This window comes from Haliaeetus albicilla, chromosome 3 (genome assembly GCF_947461875.1).
Source record: "Haliaeetus albicilla chromosome 3, bHalAlb1.1, whole genome shotgun sequence".
NCBI classification, from domain to species: Eukaryota; Metazoa; Chordata; class Aves; order Accipitriformes; family Accipitridae; genus Haliaeetus; species Haliaeetus albicilla.
This window is the reverse complement of record NC_091485.1, coordinates 10,278,202-10,301,965: the sequence shown is the minus strand read 5'-3', so window position 1 is coordinate 10,301,965 and position 23,764 is coordinate 10,278,202. Positions and strand designations below refer to the sequence as shown.

At 38.9% G+C, this 23,764-nt stretch overlaps 1 protein-coding gene across 2 annotated transcripts in view; it reads left to right on the top strand.

The window, feature by feature from the left end:
* Positions 1 to 185: 185 nt before the first annotated feature.
* Positions 186 to 23,764, top strand: part of STX17 (syntaxin 17) — a 36,879-nt gene continuing 13,300 nt past the window's right edge. The window contains exons 1-3 of one of the 2 annotated variants that reach the window (XM_069778815.1): positions 186 to 296; positions 6,842 to 7,026; positions 15,737 to 15,802. In XM_069778815.1, coding sequence (XP_069634916.1) covers positions 6,904 to 7,026; positions 15,737 to 15,802 — 189 coding nt within the window. In that variant the 5' untranslated portion in view covers positions 186 to 296; positions 6,842 to 6,903. Of the gene's footprint in view, positions 297 to 6,821; positions 7,027 to 15,736; positions 15,803 to 23,764 lie in introns of those variants that run through there. The other variant, XM_009917641.2, reaches the window with a different exon arrangement.

Genomic DNA, 23,764 nt, shown 5'->3' with positions numbered 1-23,764 from the left:
CCTCGCCTCGGCCGCGGCCGCCGCATGGTGAGGGGCCGCGGGCCGGGGGAGGGGGTGGATGTTCACCCGGCCGGGGGCGGCGGGAGCAGCCGGGGAAGGGGCGGCAACGGCTGCCCCGGCGCCGCGCTAGCAGGGCGGGCAGCTGGGCTGGGGTGGAGGGGGGGGCCGCCACCGAGGGCGGCCCCGCTGCTTTCGGTTTCGCTTCCCGCGGCGGGGAGGCGAGAGGAAGGCCGGGTCGGGGCCTGACGGGCCCCCGGCGGGTCCTGGGCTCGGTTCTTGAGGACGTGGCCGGCCGGTAGGAGCCCCCCAGCCGCGGCCCGTAGCGGGGAGCGGAGCGCCGGGTTCCCCCTCTTCTTCCTTCCCCCCCACTCCCCCTTCGCGACCCCCGGTTTCTGCCCCTCAGCGAGGGCCGGGGCGGGCAGCGGGGCCGTCGTCCGCTCCCCCCCTCTCCGCCACCGCCTTGCGGGCCGCGGCCGTAGGCCGGGCCCTGTCGCCGCTGGCAGGCCCGCGCCCCTCGGCCGCCCCTCTGCCGGTGCCCGGGGGACGGCCCTGGGTGCCCCCAGGAGCGGCTGGGCCCGGGGGGGTCCTTCTGGGTGGTGGGGAGGTACAGGCGGAAAGCTGAACCGAGCCAGAGCTTGTCACGCCAGCCTGGATTTTGGGGGGGGGGGGGGGGCTGGTGTTGTTAAAAAAGAGTGGAAGTGCAGCGTGACGAATTGTTTAGACCGGTGTTCCCCAAGCTTTTAAAAGCGTAAGTCAGGAAAAAGAAACTAGCGTAGTCCGCTTGAAGCCTTGATATAAGACGTAAAACCTTCCTTTATTCTTGCGCTTCCGCTCTCTGCGTGGACCCCTCGCTTTTCGGGGGCGAGATGCAGGAAGGGTAGGCCTCCGTAACCTGTTGGCTGCTGGGGTGAGACCAGAGGCATAGTTCAGTAGTACAGAAAAATGAGTATTAGGGCTCTGATTGCAGGTTGAACTGCGTTGCGGCCACCTATTGCAGGTGTCGGGTCACTACAGACTCGCTCCACCAGTTCAGCTTTGTTGAAAAAATGTTGACGTGTTAGTCATTAGGTATTTTCTGCCCTTCTGCAGCTGGCTTAAACGTGTAAATCCAATACAAAATGCCTGTCATCTGCTCTGACTTCTCAAAATGCAGTCACGCGCCCTTGCTTTGTCTGGATCAAGTTTGTCTTGCCGGGTGATCCACAAGCGCACAGATCTGCTAGGAACCACAGCCTGTTACGTACAGCTGCTAATTCCGGCTGTTCTGTGGGAGATCCCACATGCGCGGCTCTTTATCCCATTGCGTAGTTTAGTGTCGCTTTGCGAACATGCTGGGGCTGGTGACAATGCCTTATTGCAGCCTAAGAAAGCTATTTTCCTTTGGTTCCTTCTACAGCCAAAGCGGAAAGATGTAATTCGGACCCAAAGTGCAATTTGGCTGTAGCCTGCCACAGGAGCCTGTTCCTCACTAACTGCAGACCTCAGCCAAGTGAGCAACAGTGAATAGTCTGTCAGTGCAACTTTGGGGCCAGTACTACTCTAGGAAGAAGTGTTTCAGGTCACCTTAGTGAGAAAGCTGTTCTAAGTCTCTGCATGCTAGCATCCGTATTCTAATCTACAATGAGAAAAGGAAAAAGCTTTTGGCCTTACAACCCTTAAAAACAGGCATCTATGCTGGAAGTACTTTTTCTAGTGGTAGTGGTTGTCTAAAGTGTCGTAAGTGAATTAAAATCAGATACGTGAATTACATTGCATTTCCGTGGGCAAGCAGAACTCTTCAGGTTTATTCTGCATTTTGCCTACCGTATTTGAGTGGAGAGCACTAGGCAGTTTAACAGAAGTTCATAGGTGTTAATTTGATGTATATTACTTATTACATTTACTGAATTTTATTGTAACAAGTATGTTACCGTACATGGGAAGAATTTTACTTCGATTGACTGCAGCTATGTGACTCTGTGCTTTCTATGCACCACCACATAGTAAGTGGAGATTTTGTGTTAGTGTCAGAATTAAATTCAAACTTTCGCTGTTTGGAACTGGATGCCTTAAGATTCTCTTACCCCTTAGAATTGTTTGACTTAAGCAATGAAATAAGATAGCATATGGTGATTGGATCTTCAAAAGCTGAAAGAGGAAGTGATCAGTTTTTGAAAAATTTTGTTTGCTTTATATACCTGTTTATTTGGTAAAGCAACGATCAAACGAGTGGAACTCCTCAGGTTCTTTTGCTCTGTTGCTTACTAACAAAGGAATGTAGATTAATCCTTCGTGGAAGATACACTTAAATAATTTCAAGGACATGGGGTGGGCAAACTGGAAAGGGATTTTTCCTTGTCTTGGGTAGTAAGAATCATAGATGATTTTCATATTAAGTGCAGATATCAAGTTAATGGTATTCTTTTATGCTAATTTTACTTCACAGTTACAGTTTCAGTTTGGGGGCAGTCTCCAGAAAATGTAAATATTAAGAAGGGATACGTATATAATTTCTGTCACCACCTAGTACTTTGATAATACTGCTCAGTATGCTTTGGATATGTCTTCTTTTTTTATGGACATAGTTGACTGAAAATTATTGCACATCTGGGTCTTGATCACTTCTGGATAAGTGTTATTTCTGTCACTGAAATAGAATTGAATTTTCGTGCATGAATTTTGAATGTCAAATTGAAAGTATTCTACTTGGAAGATAACCTCTTAACAGGCCTGTAGCATCAGCGTCTGAAAAGACAAGATTCTATAATTTCTTTGTTTATGGAAATATCTTGCACAGTGAATGTAATAAAGGACAGTTAATTACAAATGGTTTTATCTAACTTTTTAAATTACCGATTTAATGATACGGTATTCTCCTGGGCTTTTTTGCTCAAACTTGAATTTATTTTAGAGAATCAGAGCCAAGTATTCCAGTCTCGGAGAACTCAAGATTTTGTTGTACTTGGGACTTGGTAAATGCCTGTAGGAAGGACGGTCCAAGCGATGGTGCTGTACAGAAGCGGTCAGAAAGGGAAGGTGACCTGTCACACAACTGTGTGGTGTCTGAATGGCCGCCCTCTGAGAGAGGGCTCATAACTTCTGCAGCTTCGTGTACATGCTGACTGCAATTGAGATCCAAGGACAGAGACAAAATTATCTTCTTAAAAAGCTGAAGTAGAGAGCAGTGTTTGTTACTTGCCTGAGGAGAGGGGTAGATAGGCTGGACAGGGCTGCTACTCAGAGGGATCTTGATGGGATGGAGATAATGGGCTGACAGGAACCTCACAAATTCCAGCAAAGGCAACAAGAAAGCCCTGCATCTGGCATGGAATAGCCTGATGACTAGAACAGGCTGTGGGAAGACTTGATGGAGAGCAGCCTTGCAGAAAAGGACCTGTGTGTTGTGGTGGACCACATGCTGAATATGCGTCTGAGCGTGCTGTTGCAGTGAAGGACAACCGCGTTGTGGGCTGTATTAGTAAATGCGGCTGAGGGACAGCAGGTCGAAAGAGTGACTGTTCACCTCTATTCGGCACCTGTGAGACTAGCAAGGCTATTAGGGGGCTGGAACACATGATATTCAAGGAGAAACAAAGAGGTGGGTTTGTTCAGCCTTAAGAGAAGGTGAAGGAGGGGGAGATCTTACTGCTGTGCGTGGGAAGCTATAGAGCCAGGCTCCTCTTGGAGGTGCATGGCAGTGGGATGAGAGGCAACGGACACAAGCTGGTTTAGCTACGAGGAAGGTCTTTTTGGGTTTGGTTTGGTTTGGTTTGGTTTGTTTGTTTTTAACCTGGAGAATGGTCAAACACTGAAGGAGGGATCTAGTGAGTGCGTGGAGTGTCCGTCCATGGAGGTGTTAGAACTTGACTGGACAAGGGCCTGTGCAACCACATGTAATTCAGCTTGTACTGGATGGCGTATGAAAATCCCCCCCCAACCTAAACTGTCCTGTTACTCTGTGATTACTCAAAAACCAGGCATTACAGCTTTAGAAATTAATTGTTATGCTTAGGGAAACACAAACCCAATAAAGTATGCAAGAAGCCTTAGATTTCCTTGAAATTGCATCTGGAACAAACGTAAGCTCATCACAAAAAGTTGTAATGTTAATTTTATTTACCATATTATATGGACTTAAAAAAAAGTAAGACCTTGCATATTTTCTTATTGGTAATTTATGTCTTAGAATTGTTTGTTACAACTATACTGTTAGAGAGAACATTAAGCAGGAGACCTGATGAGAACGTTAGGAGTTTTTATAGTTCTTAGTTTCTCACACTTACTGTTAGTGAATTTTAGGCAGCAGTGCCTTAAAGAAATTCGTAGATGCTGTCGTGAAAGCTAGTTTACTGTCTGGGAATTTTTAAGAAGAAAATGACTATCCAGAGCCTTGCATGCAGCCAAATCTTTGAATTTAAAACTGTTGCTTATTCAGATCACCTACTCAAGACATATGGCTGTTGGTTACATTAACTCTGCTTTCACAGTGGTCCAGTTTATAAGTCACCTAAACTGTCAATTTTGAGTCATCAATATCTAGATGTCATTAAAGGTTAAGGACAAAATTATGATGGATTTAGCTAGTCTCTGATGTATTTATTCCAAGACAGAACGGACTGTGGGTTTCTGTGAGTTCACGTTGTGCAGTAAGTTTGAAGAATTTGTGTCATCCCTTCTTCAGGATGATTCAGTATTAAAGAAAAGCATGACAGGGCTACTAAATATCTTTAAGGAACCAATTTTTAATTCGTTCTAGCTCATAAACTTGTGGATTAGTGTGTAAGCTGTCAGGAAATTAAATGTGTGTTCGAAGAGGAGGTACTACAGTTTGGAGTAGGATGCTTTTTATCTTTTGCTCATTGCAAAAAAAATCTGTTCTAGGCTCAAAATGGAGTTCAGTTGTGAGATAACAAGTGGCTCCTTCAAAAGTGTTAGGGACTGTAGCGACCAAGGTATAATAGAAGAATCAATGTATTTTTTATCATCTTGCATTTAAGCCACTGTTTTTAGAATGGTGGAAAGAGTAAATGAACACAAAAGGATTAAAGTTCTTTTTACATCCCCCAAAATGCGAGGCCACCCACTGCATGTTTATTTGAAGATTTGGACAAAGAACTATTCATATTAAATACTTTGGGTTAGAAGGGGATTTGTAGGACTGCTTGATAGTATGTCTCTATAATTTGGAGTGGGGATAATTCAGCAATGGCTGCAAAATAGCAGTGACTGTGAAGTTGATTGGTGAAATAATTTCCTTCTGAGGTTCTGAAAAAGGGAAGGATGTATCAGTGAAACATTGAAGATTGACTTCACCTAACTTGGTCTACTCTCAGTAAATAGTCAGTTTTCCACTGTTTTCAGTTTCTGCGTTGGGTGCAATAGATAAAGGAGAGTCTTCTGTTAGCATTCGGTTCTTCAGAAAAACACAACATTGTTTTCTCTGCAGCTGTGTTGGAGAAGGTGAGTAATTTGGGACTATTTTCCTCTAGAAGCTCAGCTTGCCTTTGCCAGAAGCACTTTTAGCTTTCTCACTGGCCTGATGGAAGATGCTTACCACTTGGCTCCTTTGAAGATGAGGGAGATTTGTACATATCCTCCCTGCAGCCTGCAAGTGAGGGCTGTGACTGAACTTTGAGTGGTTCTGTTGAAGACCCAGTGCCATCAACTGGTGTCTGCCTTCAAGTTCTCCCTGCCTGCAGGAATCACAGGTCTCAGAAAAAGCTCAACACTCTCCCTCCACACTTTCGCACCATAGTTAGGTGTGAGAAAAATAATGTCTAATTTCACTGTTAATAATATGTTTGGCTGTGGGGAAAAGTAGGAACATTTTTTAACCTGTTACATTCTGCTGTGCCTGCTCTGTACCAGGACAATTACGCTCGTTTAATTATTTTAAATGAGTTTGGTTACTGGCAGAGGAAAATTGGGGAAAGCCATCTGATGCAGTTGCTGGTAACACGTCTTTTTACTGACGCTTGTGACAAAACTTTCTCATATGTGTCTGCAATTCCACTTCTTGTTTTTGTTAGAAAAGGAGTATACAGAAAGAAACTCTCATTTAAATAACTTCTGTTTATACAGTATTAAAACTACAAAGTTATCTCACAATAATTTTTTTCTTTCCCCTTGTGTGCATTCAGCATAATGGAATTCCTTTATATTGCTCATATGCTCTGTAGATAAGTGCTATTATACACAGTTCTACATATCTTTCTTTTAAAGAAGTGAAACTCCAAAGTTATGTTTTATGCATATGCAGGGAACAGAATTCAGGCTGCTTATGTACCTACTGGTCCTGCAAATATTTCAGCAACCTATTTAAACCCTATGTTAGGTGATGCCTTAGTCATTTTCAGTAGGGGACAAGTGCAATTTGGGGTGCAAATCTTCATTCAGGAGATCTTAATCTTTCTAGGAAATGGACTTCAAAAATTAATTTTATTTTGGTGCCTTTTCAGGACATGTTTTACAATTTTTAAGACAATTCAGAATGTAAATTGGCAGAACTTGTACTCTGATCAGGCAAAGCATCTAATTGGAAAGTTTTTTCAAAGGTTTCCATATATCATTATGCCGCAAAGCATGTTTGCATTTCTCTTAATTACTTAGCTATTTTTTTTGTTAGTGTTAAGTTTTATCAATGAAAAATGATCCCCAAAGCCTGTAAATAAATGGAAATAATATATTTAAGTGCAAATACAGTATCTGGATTTTAAGTAGCTAATGCTGCTCAAATGTGGTTTTGGAATAGATGTGATTATTGGAAAGACTGATTTCCCTTGTTTTGCTTTCTTTTAAAAAGTGATTCTAGACTGGTACATTTTTGTAAGCCTGTAATTCTTTTTTTTTTTTTTTTTTTAAGGTTTTCTACCTTGGTGAAGGTATACTGGACCTGAAAGTGTTGACCTGAAAGCTGCTTTTAGGATGTCTGAAGATGATGAAAAAGTTAAACTCCGTCGAATTGAACCTGCCATTCAGAAATTCATTAAAGTGGCAATTCCAACAGATTTGGAAAGGTTAAGAAAACACCAAATAAATATTGAGAAGGTTAGTGTTCACTTTTTACTAATCTAGTTCTTTTTACAGTACAGAAGCAGTCATGCTGGAAGATTATATAGAGATTTTGATGAAAAGTTGATTATTCAAATCTTTAATTCAAATTTGGCTAAAAATGAAACTGGTAGTTCAGTGTGTACAAAGGCCTTTACATTTGTAGTAACTAGTCAGCCTACAGAGTGAGAAACATTACTGTTTTGTATTAAAAAGTTATCGTAGGGAAAGCAGCCTAATAGTCTTACTTTATTTTTAAGTCCCAGTAGTTTGCTGCCAGCTATTCTGAGTAATTTACTGTTTATACCTATCTTTTTCTCTATATATTTTTAAATTGAGTTGAGAGAAATAGATTGAATTATTTTAAGTAAATAGAAAAAGAATTTTATCAAAACTGTAGCATGTTTATATGCTTTTGTTGACAATAGCTCACACGTAACACTGAAACTGAACATGCTTCTGAGAAGTTAAATTCTTGCATATGCTGTGGCAAAACCTCTCCTGGTAAAATAAACATCCCCAGGATAGTTGTCTGGCATGAAATAGCTTATGTCCATATTATTAAATCCTCATATTCTGCAAAGCAGGGTGGCTGCATTGACATTGCTAATGGGGAATAGCCTCTGTTCTGCGTTTATAACTCCTTGGCTGTTCTCAGGAACTCTTTATGTGAGAGAGCTGTTTGGTATGGCCAGGGACAGTTCTAACAATTTAACAGCACAGATGACTAGATTTCAGACTTAAAACATTCTCAGTCTTTGTTTATTAGTACAGGTATAGCCTGTGGAAACAGAGAAATTGGTTTGTTGAGGAATGTGCTAAGAGATTTAGTAAAACAGGTGACACCAATAAAAAAAGGAAGAGTGACTCAGAAACACAGTCATAATACCAACATTGCGGTGGAAGTTTTGAAATGACCATACAAGGCATATTTGTTTAGAAAAGAATGTCCTTACCACCACAGAAAAATCAGTGAACACCTGAAGTTCTGTGCAGTTCTGCAGATGTTTCTGAAAAATCATACATCGTATTAATTTGACTAGGCTTATTCAAAATGTATAAAATCAAGTCTATATGTGAATCCGAATGGTGTATGACAACTGTCTACATTTTTTTAACACCTTGGGAAGGAATGAAGAAATTGGAAGGAAATAGGTGAACATAATTTTGATTTCCTGAAAGGTAAATGACTGAAGGGTGCGTATAATGTATTGTTGAAACTTTTGCATTTTGCTGCTGTCATTTGTTCACAACTTTTACCATAACTTTACTGGAACTTTATGTTGTGGTTTAACTCCAGCCAGCAACTAAGCCCCATGCAGCCGCTCACTCACTCCCCCCTGGTGGGATGGGGGAGAGAATCAGAAGAGTAAAAGTGAGAAAACTCATGTGTTGAGATAAAGACAGTTTAATAGGTAAAGCAAAAGCCATGCACACAAGCAAAGCAAAACAAGGAATTCATTCAATGCTTCCCATCGGTGGACAGGTGTTCAGCCATCTCTGGGAAAGCAGGGCTCCATCACGCCTAACGGGGACTTTGGAAGACAAATGCCATCACTCCGAACATCCCCCCCTTCCTTCTTCTTTCCCCAGCTTTATATGCTCAGCATGATGTTGTATGGCATGGAATGTCATATATATGGTCAGTTGGGGTCAGGTGTCCCGTCTGTGTCCCCTCCCAACTCCTTATGCCCCCCCAGCCTCCTCGTTGGTGGGGTGGGGTGAGAAGCAGAAAAGCCCTTGGCTCTGGGTAATCACTGCTCAGCAGTAACCAAAACATCCCTGTATTATCAACACTGTTTTCAGCACAAATCCAAAACATAGCCCTGTACTAGCTGGCAGCTATGAAGAAAATTATCTCTTTCCTAGCCAAAACCAGCACACTTTACCAAGTGGGTAACCTTTTGGATGAAATTTTCCATGCCAGGTTTCTGCCTTGAGTAGGCTGGGGATGGGGGAGGAGGGAAAATAAATCCATGTATTTGTTTCTGAGAACATAGTCAGGAAATAATGTGTTGTTCAACTGATAGTAATTTCTTTTGATAAGAAGTGCTTATTTTAAGTGATAGCAGGTGATTGATAGCTTAGTGGTAATTTCTTTTCAAAGCAGTGACATGTGTTGGAACACTTGAGATATTTTTGTGGGGTGGTCTTTGTCTGGACTGTACATTTTGCTGTGCCTCTAAAAATCTGCCGGTTTTTGGCCAAGAGGTATGATTCTGAAAAGAAAAAAATGGTTTGCAGGTACTCGGTAGATACTGATTGAACTTCACTAGCTGAAAATAGCTAAAGATTTACCCAACACTAAGGCATGCTCCTCTGCTTAGAAATTAGCAGGACTCTTTCCTGGAGTTGCTAATTTGATTGGTCCTGAATCTGACATTGAAAACAGGGAGATGATTTTTCTGTGTTCCCCCTGCTTCATCCTCTTACTTTGCCTTACTTACGTGCAAGAGGAAGCTCTTCCTGGCTCATGTAAATGAAGGATAAAGAATTGGGTGGGGGGAGCTAGTCAAGAAGTACCTCAGATGGGAGGTGAAAGTGCAGAAATGATGGCTGACCATGGGACGAGAGAAAAACTGCAATAGAGGAAGACCTGCGGCTGCTGAGACTAATGATGGGAGATAATAATTTGACTCTTTCCTGGTAAGAGTGTAATAAGGATACAGTAAGGATATGAACTGCAATATTCACAAACTGAACAGTTTATTAGTATAATATTTGCCTGAAGCAATAACTTCTGAATGAGATGACCTGTTTTTTCAGTCACAGCATGTTGTTTACTCTTCGTTATTCCATATTTGTATAATTCATTATGTTAGCTAGATGTCAGCTGATTCAGCATTTTTTTGCCTTGGAATTGGCCAGTTTGCAGCAGCCCTGCTCTGCAGTGGTCAGGAGCAGCTTTCTGTTCTCCAGCTTGTCCCACAAAGAACAGTTAATTGACTTACTTTGCATTGTAGCCAGAGTACAGAGCAGTCAGTCAGTATTAGCTTGCTCTTGGGTGAGATGATGGGGGAGGAAGGAACCTTGACTGTTAAATTGCCCTGGAGAGGTGTTACAGCCTCCATGGAGCAGTGCATATGTCTCTCAGTGTGCATGGCCCATACCTAGCAGTGGCCATAGAGCTAGCTAAGGGCAACTAGTGAAGAATAATGTGGAATAGGACAGGATTCAGAGGTGTCTAGAGGAGGGCATCATCATACTAGCTTTTCCATGCAAACTGTTTCAGTCAGATAGAGACAGTCTTGGTAGCTAGGTTGTTCCCTTCTTTCTCTAAGCAGAACTTGCACAACTGCTCATGGAAGCAACATGCGTTTGCCATAATCCACCAAGAGGGATTTCATTTTTGCAGAGAGGTAGAGTTTTTGGTCTGTAGTTGGCTGATGTTAAAATTACGTTAAAAATCATCTCTTCAGGGCAGCTCTCCAGTTAACACCAACAGCATCAGTGAGTGTGGAACAGTGAGGCATTCCATTCTTCAAAGTCTTGAGGAAGGCATTGAGAAGCGAAGGGATGATAATAAATACCCGCAAAAGGGTGGCATGAAAGCTGCAGCCTTTCCTGAGAGGAACAAATGGGTGGTCACTGGAAAAAGGTAGTCTGTTGATGGGAGGGGGAAGCTGACCTGCCAGTACAGAATGGGAAGTGATTAGCAGGGCACATTAGCGGTACACAAATGGTTTTGTTGCACTTTGAAAGTAGAGATAAGCATGTGATGTGTGTAAGGTGGTAATTAGGGAGAGACAATGGAGGGGATGTGCATAACTGTTACACTCTTGATTATTTTTTTTTTTAAAGTATTATTTTGTACAGCTAAATAGATTCTTTGCTAGGTATCATCCACGAATGTAAACTCTCCCGGATTTAGGGTGTATAAACACCGTGTCAAGAAGCTTCAAAAGGCATTGGGTGCTCCAGTGAGAAACAGAGACATTATCAGTCATTACCCTGTGTAGTACTTAACAGGGTGAGAGATGATCTTGGGAATTGCTCTGTTTTGCAGAACCTGGTCACTGAGGAGGGGTAGCCAGTTTAGTGGTTGATCCTGCTGAATATCTTTTACGTATTTAGACAAAGAATAATTATGCTGTATCTAGCCAGATAGTGTTACCATGGTGTCAGGGAAGGGGTGAAATAGGTTCCACTTAATTCAGCCACATGTTGGTAAGCTGAAGTCTTTATTGGCCCAGCAACTCATTTGTGTTAAGCTTTCCTGTTTTGCTGACAGAAGGGGAGATCATTGCAAGAACGGATTTCTGTGTCTAGAAGAAAATGCAGAAGATAATAGCACTCAGGATAAAATGAGTTTTTAGGTTAGTTCTGATCTAACACTTTGCTGAAAGCATTGTTAGAGAAACTCATGCTTAGCCAGAGTTTAATTATAGGCAATACAGACTGTAGTGTTTCTGTCATGGCATTCAATGACCACATTGAAATACCAAGATGCTTTATTGAGCCGATCAGTTTTATATTTGGAATGTAAAAATCTGATGCAATCTAAAAGTATCTGGTTTGGACATTTCTTGAGATTTTCAGGTCGTTGGTGGTATCAGTGTGAATGATCTGTTCAGTCAACATAATAAAATCTGCACATCAGAAAAATCCTTAAATAATTGTAAACACAGTTCTTAAAATTAGTGTTAACTGCCCTTCCTCAGGAACAACACTTTTATGAAAGCAAGAAGTGGCAGCAATGTTTCATGTAGATTTGTCTTTCTGATTTCAGAACACTGTTAAAAATTTCTGCATCCCTAGACAGTATAAATCCTGGCAGATTTGATATTTGAATTAGTAATTAATAGAAAAGTAACTATGGATAAAACCTTTAAATTAACAATTGGTAACTATACCAGAAGGTATTCAGCAGTACTGAAGACTTCAGAACTTCTGTGTATGACAAAAAATATAAGGCACAAACATTTATGAAAAGTAATACATCTGAGTATAAAAATAGTCCCTAAATACTCGATTCTTTAAAGAGTCCACACTCAGTGTAGTGTTCTTAAAATTTGAAAGTTTCTCTCTCTCTTTTTTTTTTTTTAAATACTTTTCTGGCTGTAAGAACTATAAGTATTCCAAAGTTTACTCTATTGATAGATTTATAAGAAGGTGAAAATAAAAATATGGCAAATCAGAATTTGAAATCTGTCACTAGGTAGTTTTAGATTATCAGAACACTATCAATAGTTTGCTTGAAATAGTTCCATGATAATTTGCATTTTATATCTTTTACATGTATTTTAGCCAAAATGAATGTGTTATAGTACTTTTATGAGCTGTCAGCATCAGCAGCTTAAATGGTTTTCTCTAAAATACTTTTTGTAAAATTAACTTTCAGCCATGTAAACCAAACATCCCTAGAGGTAAAAGGATAATTTTGTAAAATCTGATCCTGTTTATTTTACAGGCTACTTTTAAGCAAAAATCAGTAATTATGTCAAATTGCTTAGAGCAGCAACATTATTTACTTATGATGAAGCCAATATCTCTAACCTCATTTCATGAATATTGATTTAAACCTTAGGTTCCAGAGATAGTCCAAACAATTAATCTACTAAATCACTGTTTGAAGAAACTATAAAATCAATATATAATGAAATTTGACCTTGAGCACCCCTTTTCAGAGAAAGTGGCTACCATAAATCCATTGTCATTGCTTCTCAACTATTTGAGAGTCCAACTTTCCATATGGCAGTTTCTGAAGACTTAAAAATTTTGTCCTTAAGAAATTGGTTCTCTATACTTGCCTTTTTTTTTTCTTTCCATGTTTTCCCCAAAGAGTTCTTGTTTTCTAAAACACATTCCGTGGGTTGGATGGCCTTCACTCCAAAACAGGGAATAAAATGCATGCTTATCCGAAAGAGTTACAACTTTCTGTTAGCCTCTGTTAGATGAAAGCAATTGTCATGGTACTACAGGAAGGTGGAGATTTTTGGCATGCTGCCCTAAACTTTGTCGGTGACATGCAACAACCCTTAAAAAAAAAAAAAAGTGCTGTAAGACATGGCATCCTTTTCTCTGTTGCTTTCAGTTTTAATTTCGTTTCCTGTGACTGTGCCAAAGTTAAAGGATGTTGTGCAAAACATTTTTTACCTTGGATTGGGGGCCATTGTTGTGGGAAGATACATAAAGGTGACATAAAATGAGAAACTAAGATATCGGAGTCTTACTGCAGTCTTCATCTGAGTGTATGCTTTTGTATAAGATATTTATTGTAGAGCTTTTAGAAATGTTGGTGAGCACTACCTGCTACAAAAATTAACGCAGAGAATATTATGAAAAGCTTTGAGTTCTCTCCATGTCCACTGAGTACTTTCAAGCAGAAATGGAAGGGATCCAAAGCATAAGCATGAAGCTTTCTTTCTAAAGAGACCTCTCAAAAGAGAATGGGACAAAGAGGGAAAGAGATTGAGTGTCTAAGAGTAACCTTACATTTTGTATTTCTGATGTGAAATACAAAATATTTGGCTGTAGCACAGTTATTATTAAATATCACAGAATTATGGAACCGCAGAGTGGTTTGCATTGGAAGGGACCTTTAAAGATCATCTAGTCCAACTCCCCTGCCATGGGCAGGGACACCTTCCACTAGACCAGGTTGCTCAAAGCCCCATCCAACCTGACCTTGAACACTTCCAGGGATGGGGCATCCGCAACTTCTCTAGGCAACTTGTTCCAGTGCCTCACCACCCTCACTGTAAAAGATTTCTTTCTTATGTCCAATCTAAATTTGGGCTCTTTCAGTTTAAAAGTGTTGCCCCTTGTCCTGTCACTACAGGCCTTAGTAAAAAGTCTCTGTCTTTCTTCTAAGTCCTCTTTATATATTGAAAGGCTGCAGTCACATCTCCCTGGCACCTTCTCTTCTCCAGGCTGAACAACCCCAACTCTCTCAGCCTGTCCTCATAGGGGAGGTGCTCCAGCCCTCTGACCATTTTTGTGGCTCTCCTCTGGACCTGCTTTAACAGGTTAGGATTCCATAGGTGTTTTTTACTTCATGGACCTCCCTTAGTTTTACATGTATTTGTTAATGATGAATAATGCCAATACCATCTCCTCTCAAGGTTTGCTATCCTTGAGTCCCCCACAGTGAACATTGCGCAGTATGACCTACTTTGTGTTGGATGACAAAGAGAAGTCAACAAGGAGGAACTCTCTGACCACATGAATGTCATTGCTCTAGGCGTATTATTAAGTCATTGGATTCTTTGAGGCCATCACTAGCACACTAGGAATTTTTAAGCAACGTAAAAGAACTTCTAAATATATAAAGCAGATAAATGTGCTGAGCATTTCTAGTAGAAATTATAAAGAGCAATAAAGGTTTCCTGGAGGAATTCTTCTTGTTCTTAACTGGAAAACAGGAAATTTTTTTTGTTATTCGGTATGTGGACAATATGTTACAGTCGGTTGAAATTGAAAAGGTAATTTTTCCCCCAACCCCTTCTGTTCCACCTTCAGAAATTCCTGTTTCAGTACTCTTTCATGGATGACTGAATTGGAAGATCTGCTGTTGATACAGATTTTTTTTTGGTCCATTTTATTTTAAAGAACAACTGTAGTGATTTTAATGGCATAATAATTTATGCAGAAGTTGCTAGTTTCCTAGAAAAATCACTTTAATCTGACTTAATTGAACACTAAACCTTTTCCATAGCACTACAAAACCATAATCTGAAAGAACTTTTTTCTCTGAAAATAAGAAGTAACTTCAGATTTCTTGTATTTTAGGAAGCTGAGTAACTTGTGATCCTTATTGCTGTGGCCTCTAAAACTATGAAAAGAATTAAGGAAAGATGTAGGCTGTAGATAAAGTTATTTATTGGTAATGAAGTGTATTAAGAAATTGGGGAATTTGAACTTTACATAAAAATACCTCACAAATCATGGTAAGTATTTTGTCTTGTTATTTAAACAATCAAAAAGAATGTTCTAATATTGTCTAGTATTATAAATGCATTCTTTGATGGTTTCAGCACATATTCCAGGAATCACAGCTTCTACTTCTGTTATTTTACTACTCTTTTTCATGATAGTGTCTATATTATTTATGTCAACTGCCAATAGCAGGGATTGATTTATTTTAATGATGAAAAGGTTTATATGTGATGATACGCAGTTCTTTTGGAAAACTTGCGCTCTGCTACTGGAATAATTACTCTGGTCACTGTCCTGTGGAAAGTGCTGTATGGGTAGTTTCCCATTGAAGTTAGTGGAGCCTCATGCAGGTGCCAAATCTGCTCTGATGGTTCTCGTAACCATATAGAAACGGTAAGTGTAAATGTAGACAGTAGTGTTGTGTAATGAATGCAATTTTCTTTGTAAATAATATCGGATACCTTGTTGTCCTATGTGACCAGTACTACTTATCCCCAATTCCATTCTTTTTTCCTCCTTCTGTCCTTCGTTTTACTGACCACCAAGTGATGCATGCCACAGCTGTATTGGGATGCTGCAATAGCTCTTTGTTGTTAAAAACTGATGCTGAACCCTGGTTATCTGCAATTCAGTAAAATACATTGTACAAAATTATTCACAAAATAATTGCCATTTACCTCTCTAATTTTGCAGTGGAAATGCTTATGACTCAGCTTCTTCACTGTCAATTTTGGAAAATTAACGTGGTTCTTTACTGAGTGTTCCTTTTTTTCTGCATATCCAGTTGGCAAAAATAGCAATTACATGGAGTATTTTTCCTTTATTTTAGTATCAGAGATGCAGGCTTTGGGACAGATTGCACGAAGAGCACATTAACGCAGGACGAACAGTTCAGGTAAGGATATTAAAATGACTGTGATATTAATGGAATCAAATTACATACATAGTACTGGTTACCTCAGGGATGGATCTTCACAGAGACGTATATTTCAAAGGTGGATTTGACAAGTACATGGTATTGCTTTACTTCATTTAAAAAGCAGGGATTTCCTAATTGTGTCCTGTGAGGCAAATACAATCAGAAATGTTTCAGGATTCTTGAACAAACAAAAGTTTGGAGACTCTGGTCTTTTGCAAACTATCCTCTTACATTACTAAATTAGAAGACAGGAATTGCAATAAGGCATACTGTTAATTTTAAAGCATGGTTTCAGACCAAACATAGAACATCTGCACTACTAGTTTGGTGTGCAAATCTCATTAGATGCGTAATATCATCAAAGGAGGAAATACCAGACACATTTGTCAGCATGGCATCATCTCAGTGACTTCATGCATAGTCATCCATAACTCAGCACACAGGGAATCTCACATCTGTTTCTAAAAAAATGCATGTCTTGATGAAAGTGATGCAAAAGCTAATGCCAAACATCAGCCTTCACACTGCTAAATAGGACACAGCCAAAGAAGATTGTCAGTACAGAAAACCACAAAGACCAGATCTGCACTGCAAAGTTTGCTGATGCAGATGCAGCAGCTAGTGGTTATAACATGCTGTACTGGCAAAATTCTGGGGAAAGGCTTATCTTTGCCAGCAGGAGAGGCATTTTGGTGGGTTTCATATATGTTGTTCAGAGTAGGGACATGACAGTTGCTAGAACAAACGTTTTGTGACCTACGTTGCATCTAGACAAGCAGGCTTTGCCAGCAGGGATAGCACAGTCCTAAACCACTGGATTTCATAATTTTAATACTGTAAATTCCTGTGTTTGTTGCATTGCCTTACTGACTCCTGTGGGAAATTAGATCAGAATAAAAATGGAAAAAAAACCCTCAGAAATAAGAACTTAATCCCAAAGGAACAACAGTATAAGACAGTAGGCAGAGCTGGGGTTATGTATCTTTTTTGAGGAATGGAAGGTGTTAATGAGCCTTTTCAGTGTAGATGATAAGTTATATATGAAATCCACTTGATATTTCTGTTATTTGGAGGTTCGAATGTTTATTTTGATTTTTCACCAAGTATTTTTGAAATATGAATGTAAGTTTATTCTTAGTATCGGAAGAGTCTTCCAAACGTGGAAGTCCTATTAAAAAAAGCCATTCTAACAGGTGTGGTGTAGTAAGCATGTGTTTGTTTATGTCTGTGCTCTAATCTATTTTCACATCTGAGAGGTAGGAAAGGCTTCTCTTGGAACTCTTTATTATCAGTATCATTTGTTTAGCAAGACAAAATCTATCAACAGAGAAAAAATAATCACATCGAAGGTGGTATTTTTAAATACATTAAGTGCTTTAGTAATAAAACCTCCTATTTGTCTCTAGAAACATTTATATTTGTCTTGAACCTAAAGCCTGCCACTTTCAGCCAAAATAAATTTTCTTATATTTTATTTAATGCTTACTGCTTTTAGATCTGGATACAAGTTACGCATTAAAGTGGTTCACATTCTGGTACCCAGAGAGCAGACTAAGTATTTGGGTCCATACAAGAAGAGTAGCCTAGCTCTTTGTTTTAATTAAATAGTTAGGAGTCTGGAGTACTTGATAATAAATTATATGACATGTAGAATGTGTTTGCTGTAAGCTGTTTAAATGTTTACCAATGGACTTGTGATCTGTTTGTTTGCGAAGAAATCAGATTAATTATTGTGATACCAAATGTTCTCTGCAGCACACACTTTGCTCTCAAAATTAGATGTTGTAAAAATACATTAGGAATCCCTAAGTCAATATTGACCCAAGGCATCCGCCACAGGTTTTAGACAAATATATGCACAGCCACTCTACATTTAATCCATGTGCACATAATTAGCCATTTTTCTGAATTTTCAGTTTACCCAGAATAATTACTTCTGTTGTAGTTTTGATGATGGTCAAAATTATAATAGAAGTATAGATGAGCATAAATGTATACCTCTTCTTTCTGGTGACTGGATGCCACATTAAAAACCTCTAAAAAGGAAAGTGAAGAAACTGGGGACATCTTTGTATAGGGCATGATGACACCCTTTCTAAAATACCGAGAAAATTGCTCTTGTATACTGTGCATTAGTTTTCACAAATGTGCTCTTGTAGATTTTTGTTTTTAGGGACAGTCTGTGGACTTTGTAAAATGTTAGGGTCTGAATAAACATGCAGTTTTGCTGGGCTTTGCCCACATACATGCTGATGGTACCATACAATTAGTTAATTATTGCAAGATTTAAGCTAATTTCAGTGAAATGGCAATATTTTATTGTAACACCCAAGGACTGCACTGATCATACTCGTAGTGAGAGGAAGAAAAATGCTGCAGTTACTAGAGAGGATATAAGGCATTGAACAAAAAGAGGAAAAATACTGTGGGTGAATGACCTGGCTTTAGTCTATATTCAGTCCACAAAAGGAGACTGTTCTGCAAAACATACCTAGGTAGATGTAGTCTCTACACTGCGTTGCTCTGACCTGGAAAGCTACTTGAAAAATCTGGTTTTTTTTTTTTTCACTTTTATGGTTTCCATTTCAACTGAAAATGATTTACAAATAAAAGATGGTTTTCAGTCAGCTCTCTTTTGCATAAATCTTCAAGGCTTAGTTGTATGGCTCATGTCTTCTGTTCCATCTTTAAAATTATGCAGTCTTCAAATTAAGTATCTTTCTGGAATACTACGCAAATATATTGGGAGAGCATGAGAAGCAAGATAGATGAGTTTGTTGCTGCAGGAGATTGTTTATGGTATCAATGAAGGGTCATGTAAAAACAGCTCAGTGTTGCAGCCTGTGGCCATCTGGAGGATAAATATATCCTTAAACTCAGAGTCTCTTTCACCTGTGCCAAGAAATTTGTAACATATATCCTTTATTACATTACTTTGAACAAAGTCCAGCGTTACATTTGCACAGCTAATGCAGTACTTTCTTAAAAGTCATATTTATGTTTGAGACGGTTTAAGGTGGTGGGTTTGATTGGAGGTGCTATTTACTTAATTTAAAACAACAACATGCAGAATGGAGGGAGAGTTGACAGTGATTAATGGATGGAAGACAGGAAATAAAGAGAAAAAGGGACTGACTGATATGACAGATCCCGCGTCATCCATGTACTATTTCAGCCTGAAGAGTTTAAAGTGTAAACTATTGGAAAATGTATATGACATTACATTTAATGATAATACAACCAAGAAGAAGAAAAAGAGAATGATCATGGCAGAGATTGAATGCGAGAATGGCATGACCACCACGATTCAGTTAGCTGGTAGTGTTAGGAGCAGTATAGGCTGATGGGGATAGAGTAAGTGAAGTGCTGGAGTTTCTGAGCACTCTGGGAACATCAGTTTTGCCAGGGACACATGACTGAAGCAGATACTTAAACACTGCTATTTTCAGGTAGCTGTTGCTGAGGGCCTTAGATAGAAGTTCAGATACTTCCATAACTGGTAGAGATACCAGATGTTACATGGAAATAATCCTACATCTCAAGTCCATGCTGCCTTTTCAAGGGTTTTGGTCCCATCTCAGTCCTTTGACATTTGTACAAGGTGGAACCATGCAGACCTGGTATTTATCCTGGTGGCTGGGAGCCTCACGTTGGGTCAGTACTGAAGCGCTGAGGTGCCCTTATGCTCTTTGTTGCTTCCTCTTTTCCTTGTGGTGTTATGTGTCCTTAACAGCATGCTGTGGCAATGCAGCCCAAGCTCTTTGCCATGGAAAGTTACTGCAGGTCGCTGTGTGCATTTACCTGCAGTTGAATAGGAATTACATTATTTCCTTCTTTGTTGTCATCCATTACTTTTTCTCAATTGTAATGAAATTGGTTGCACACAAGAGACAGGTGTTGCTGGTATAACATTGGTGGTGATGTTCACGAGTGTTACGTATTTGAGTGTGAAGTGATGATGGTATTTTAAGTCAGCCTGCAGTAAGCCTATAGAAACACGGCATCTATTTTTCATCAAGTTACGTTACTTTGAAAATTCAGCTGTCACTATCAGTGAAGAAAAATTACTGTTCTGAAAAACAAATACTGAAAAAACCCAAGAATTTTTACTCTTTTGTATGAATAACGTTTATTGGTTTGCTGAAAATTGCTGCTAAGACTTCTGAATTCCTTAGGGAGTCTATAGTTTTTCTCATATGTCCAAGACATCTGTAGAGGAAGTCCCATTCATAAACGACTTAGGAGGAGCAGAATATGGAAAGACACTTTGTGATTTTAAAGATAATTCAAAAAACTGAATACTTATAATAAGTCCTTTTCTTACTTAATTAAAACTGTGTGCTGAGTAATAAGGTAAGCTTAATGGACAGATGTGTACAGTCATTTTCAGCAACAGTGATTTAAAAAAAAAGTTTAAATGAAGCCCTCTTTTGGCTCCTTTGTCTCCTTTTGTATTTTACTTTCTGGTAGAAGTTTCTAATTTATTCTTTATTTTTTATTGAATGCATTTGTAAAGATTTTGAAAAGAATGGAAAAGCAGAGCAACTTCATTATATATGACTTCTCTGTTCCTTTCCATTTTGGATGTGTTGATAGAGTCAATAGATTTTTTCCACAGTACTTGTGAAAACCATGCCTCTTCTCATTTATTTTTCTGAAAAAAATCCATTACATTTATTGACATAATATAGTGAATCCACCATCCTGGTGGATCTCCCAGACTTACCTCCAAATTTGTGGACACTTTAGAAAAATTGGGCTCAAACTTTGTGTCCCTACACCAGTTCTGCATCTATTCAAGAACAATAGTGAACCTTACTCCAGTAAAGTCCTTTGAGATCTAGGGATGAAAGCACTATATAATAGCTATGTAACAGTAGTTTCATTATATAGCAAAAATATGCAAACAGCATAAAGCTGGGAGAGACTAAGGGATTCTGGTGGAGAGAACAGAGTTAGAATTCATAATGACGTTGAGAAAAGACCTGAAAAATCAGTATGTTTTTGGATGAGAACAAGGGCAATCGTTGGGTGTATAGATCCAGTGTGGGAAGCTGTTGGGACAGCGCTTCCGCAGAAGAGGACTTGAAGGACAGAGTAAAAGTGAACCAGTTGTGTGGTAGTGATACAAAAAAGCCAAATAATGTGGTGGGATGTATAAATAGGAGAGTAGTCAGTGTGGTCTCTCATACAGTCTCTTTGTTCAGCAGTAGTAGGATTCCAGGTAGAATAGTCCAGTTTGGGCACCACACTTTTAAGGAAGCTGTGGACTGATTAGGGAGTATTCAGGGAGAGCAGTGAAAATGGTCAGAAATTGAGAAAATGAGACTTATTTGGAGACTGACAAATCAGTTAGTTTGCCCGAAGAATGCCTGACAGTGGTGTGTTGTCTGTTTGCAAACATGGAAAAGATGGTTGCAAAGAGGACCGGGCTTGTCTTTCTCTGTTTTGAACAGAGATGATTAGAAATACCTGGTTTAAACTGAGGCAAGAGAGATTTCAGTTAGACATGAGGAAAATGCTATAGCAATTAGGATAATGAATTCTTGCAGTATGGTATCAAGGAGGTTATAGCTCTTCATAAAAAAGTCCTTTTAAGACCAGATTAGATAAACAACTGTCAGAATAGGGACAGCAGATCATGCTTTGAAGGGATGACTTCCCAAGGTTTTTGCCAGCTTTATTTTCCTACAGTTTTTGTGAGAAAGCCATTTGAAACAAAGACTATTATTTGGTTTTGGAAGTTAACAGACCAAAATTGCAAATATTGTAAAGAAAAATTCTGTGTCTTTTGGGCTGAATTTGGTGAGTTCAAAACTCAAGAGTTCCCATAAATGAAAACAGAATTTTCTATTACCTTCCTCACTAAGTAAGCTTGGTTTTAAAAGTTGAAACAGTTGGGAAGAGGGTGATACACTTTTATGCTCTACCCAGAAATTAAACTCCGTCCCATTAAAATGATTATGAAAAGAAGTCATAGTCATTTGCATATCCATAACACTTACCTTGTTACACCCTGGTGAGTCCTAAGATATGTCTCCTCGCAGCAGGGCTTAGTTTTCTTGCTAGGCTGAATCTGTTCGGCTTCTGTTTAATTGACAGGAAATGGAACAAGGGTCCTCTCTCCAAAACCACAAAGGAAGAGGTAGTAAAATGAAATTTCACCAAATAGGCAAATATCATCATCTGATTCCTCCATCTTTCTCACAAATATTTCTCTTTGATCAGCAAGGTAATAATGAACAGTGAAAGTGAGGATCTGATTTAGCCATTCCTTAAGGTGGGTTGTTTGTATCTCCTGAAGCTTCTGTTCAGGATTTTTGAAAACTCCACCAGTGAGTTGGTGGTTGTGTTGGTCACTGCACAGTAAACGTCTTCATTATACTCATGCATTGGCTATACTGGTTATTTGCCTGAGCTGCAGCTGCAGTGGTACAAATCCCTAGCAGAGCTATGTTTTAACAAAATTACAAAATTTCAACTTGGAAATTTTCCTTTTCTTTTTTTTTTTTTTTTTTTTGAAAGAAACTGCTTTGGAAGCATTATTAGCTCATCCCAAATTCACTGTTGTCACTATTTCACAACATGGTTTTGTTTGGTTTATTGGTTTTTTTGTCTCCATTGTGGCCAAAGACAGGATAATAATAATTTTGTTTCCTGAAGCAAAACAGCAGGATCAACTTCACTCAGTCCCCTGCATATAATTCTCACAATATAGATAATTAAATGTTGTGTCTAGATAGTCCTGTTTTGTCTTCTAAATTAAATTCCAAGATTTTATAAACAGAATTTTGGCACGTGGGGGACTGTGACAGTGATGAAATTCTCCCTTTTTCAGTACTTATGGGCAGACCATGGGAGGAAGATAACAGGAAGAGCAAGGTATATTAAGATGAGAAATGTATGAGGAATATTATTGGGTAACATGTTTCTAATACAGCTCTATCTCACAAAGTTATTTTTTGTATCTCCCTTTTTTTTTTGTTGTCAATCAGTGTTTTTACCTGGGGTTAGCCTTAAATAATGCAGCCTAAATTGGCTAGTAGTGCTGTTAATTTAAGCACACAATAGCATGTAGTCTTAGTAATTTGACAAATGATTTTTACGAATTTGGTAGTTCTTTCTTTGCTTGCCTAATATGGCTTGTGCAGTGTTACTTCAATTTGTTGTTGAATTAATTTCCTTCTTCTCTAATTATATTTCTACTATGTTTTTTCATACCTGTTAAAAAAATCAGTTCTACTAGGGTATATAAATAAAATAAGTTCCATCTAGTTCCTGCTTTTCCAGGTAAGCAATATTGCCTTTCTAAGGCATTACCCATATGTGGTTTGTATTACTGAAGAAAACCTTTCTTTTTCTAACCACTCACTGATGTTAATCTATTCTCTTGTTCTGCTATGAGAAGAATATTCAAAACAATTGGTAAATAGTGCAATATATAATATAATTTATTATATCACCGTATAATGTAATGCAATGAATATTATTTTTATTACAGTCTTCTTTTAATAATTAGATAAAAACTTTGTCCTAAAACAATAAGTGGTATAATTTAAACTATAAATTTCTTCTTTTCATTTGTTGAAAAAGACAAGTTGTGTGCATTTTTAGATTTTAAAAGCCTGGGCAGTAAAAACCCCCTCTATTTTTGCTGTAGACAGAAATTTATCTCACAGGCGATGCCTACACACAGACTCTTCTTGCTAGTTGTGAATAGTTCATATCTTCTCAAAACTCTAGTAACTAAAGAAATATTTCTGTGTTTTCTTATATTTGACATTCCAGTCAAATATATTTGTCCTTCTTCTGGAAAAAGAATATAAATATTTTTAAAAAAAGTAATCCTTCTCCTTTGTCCCTGAAGTTGTCTTTACAAAAAGAAAATTATAGTTTTGGGGTAGTTGGGGGTTGTGAATGATTATATCCTGAAGTGCT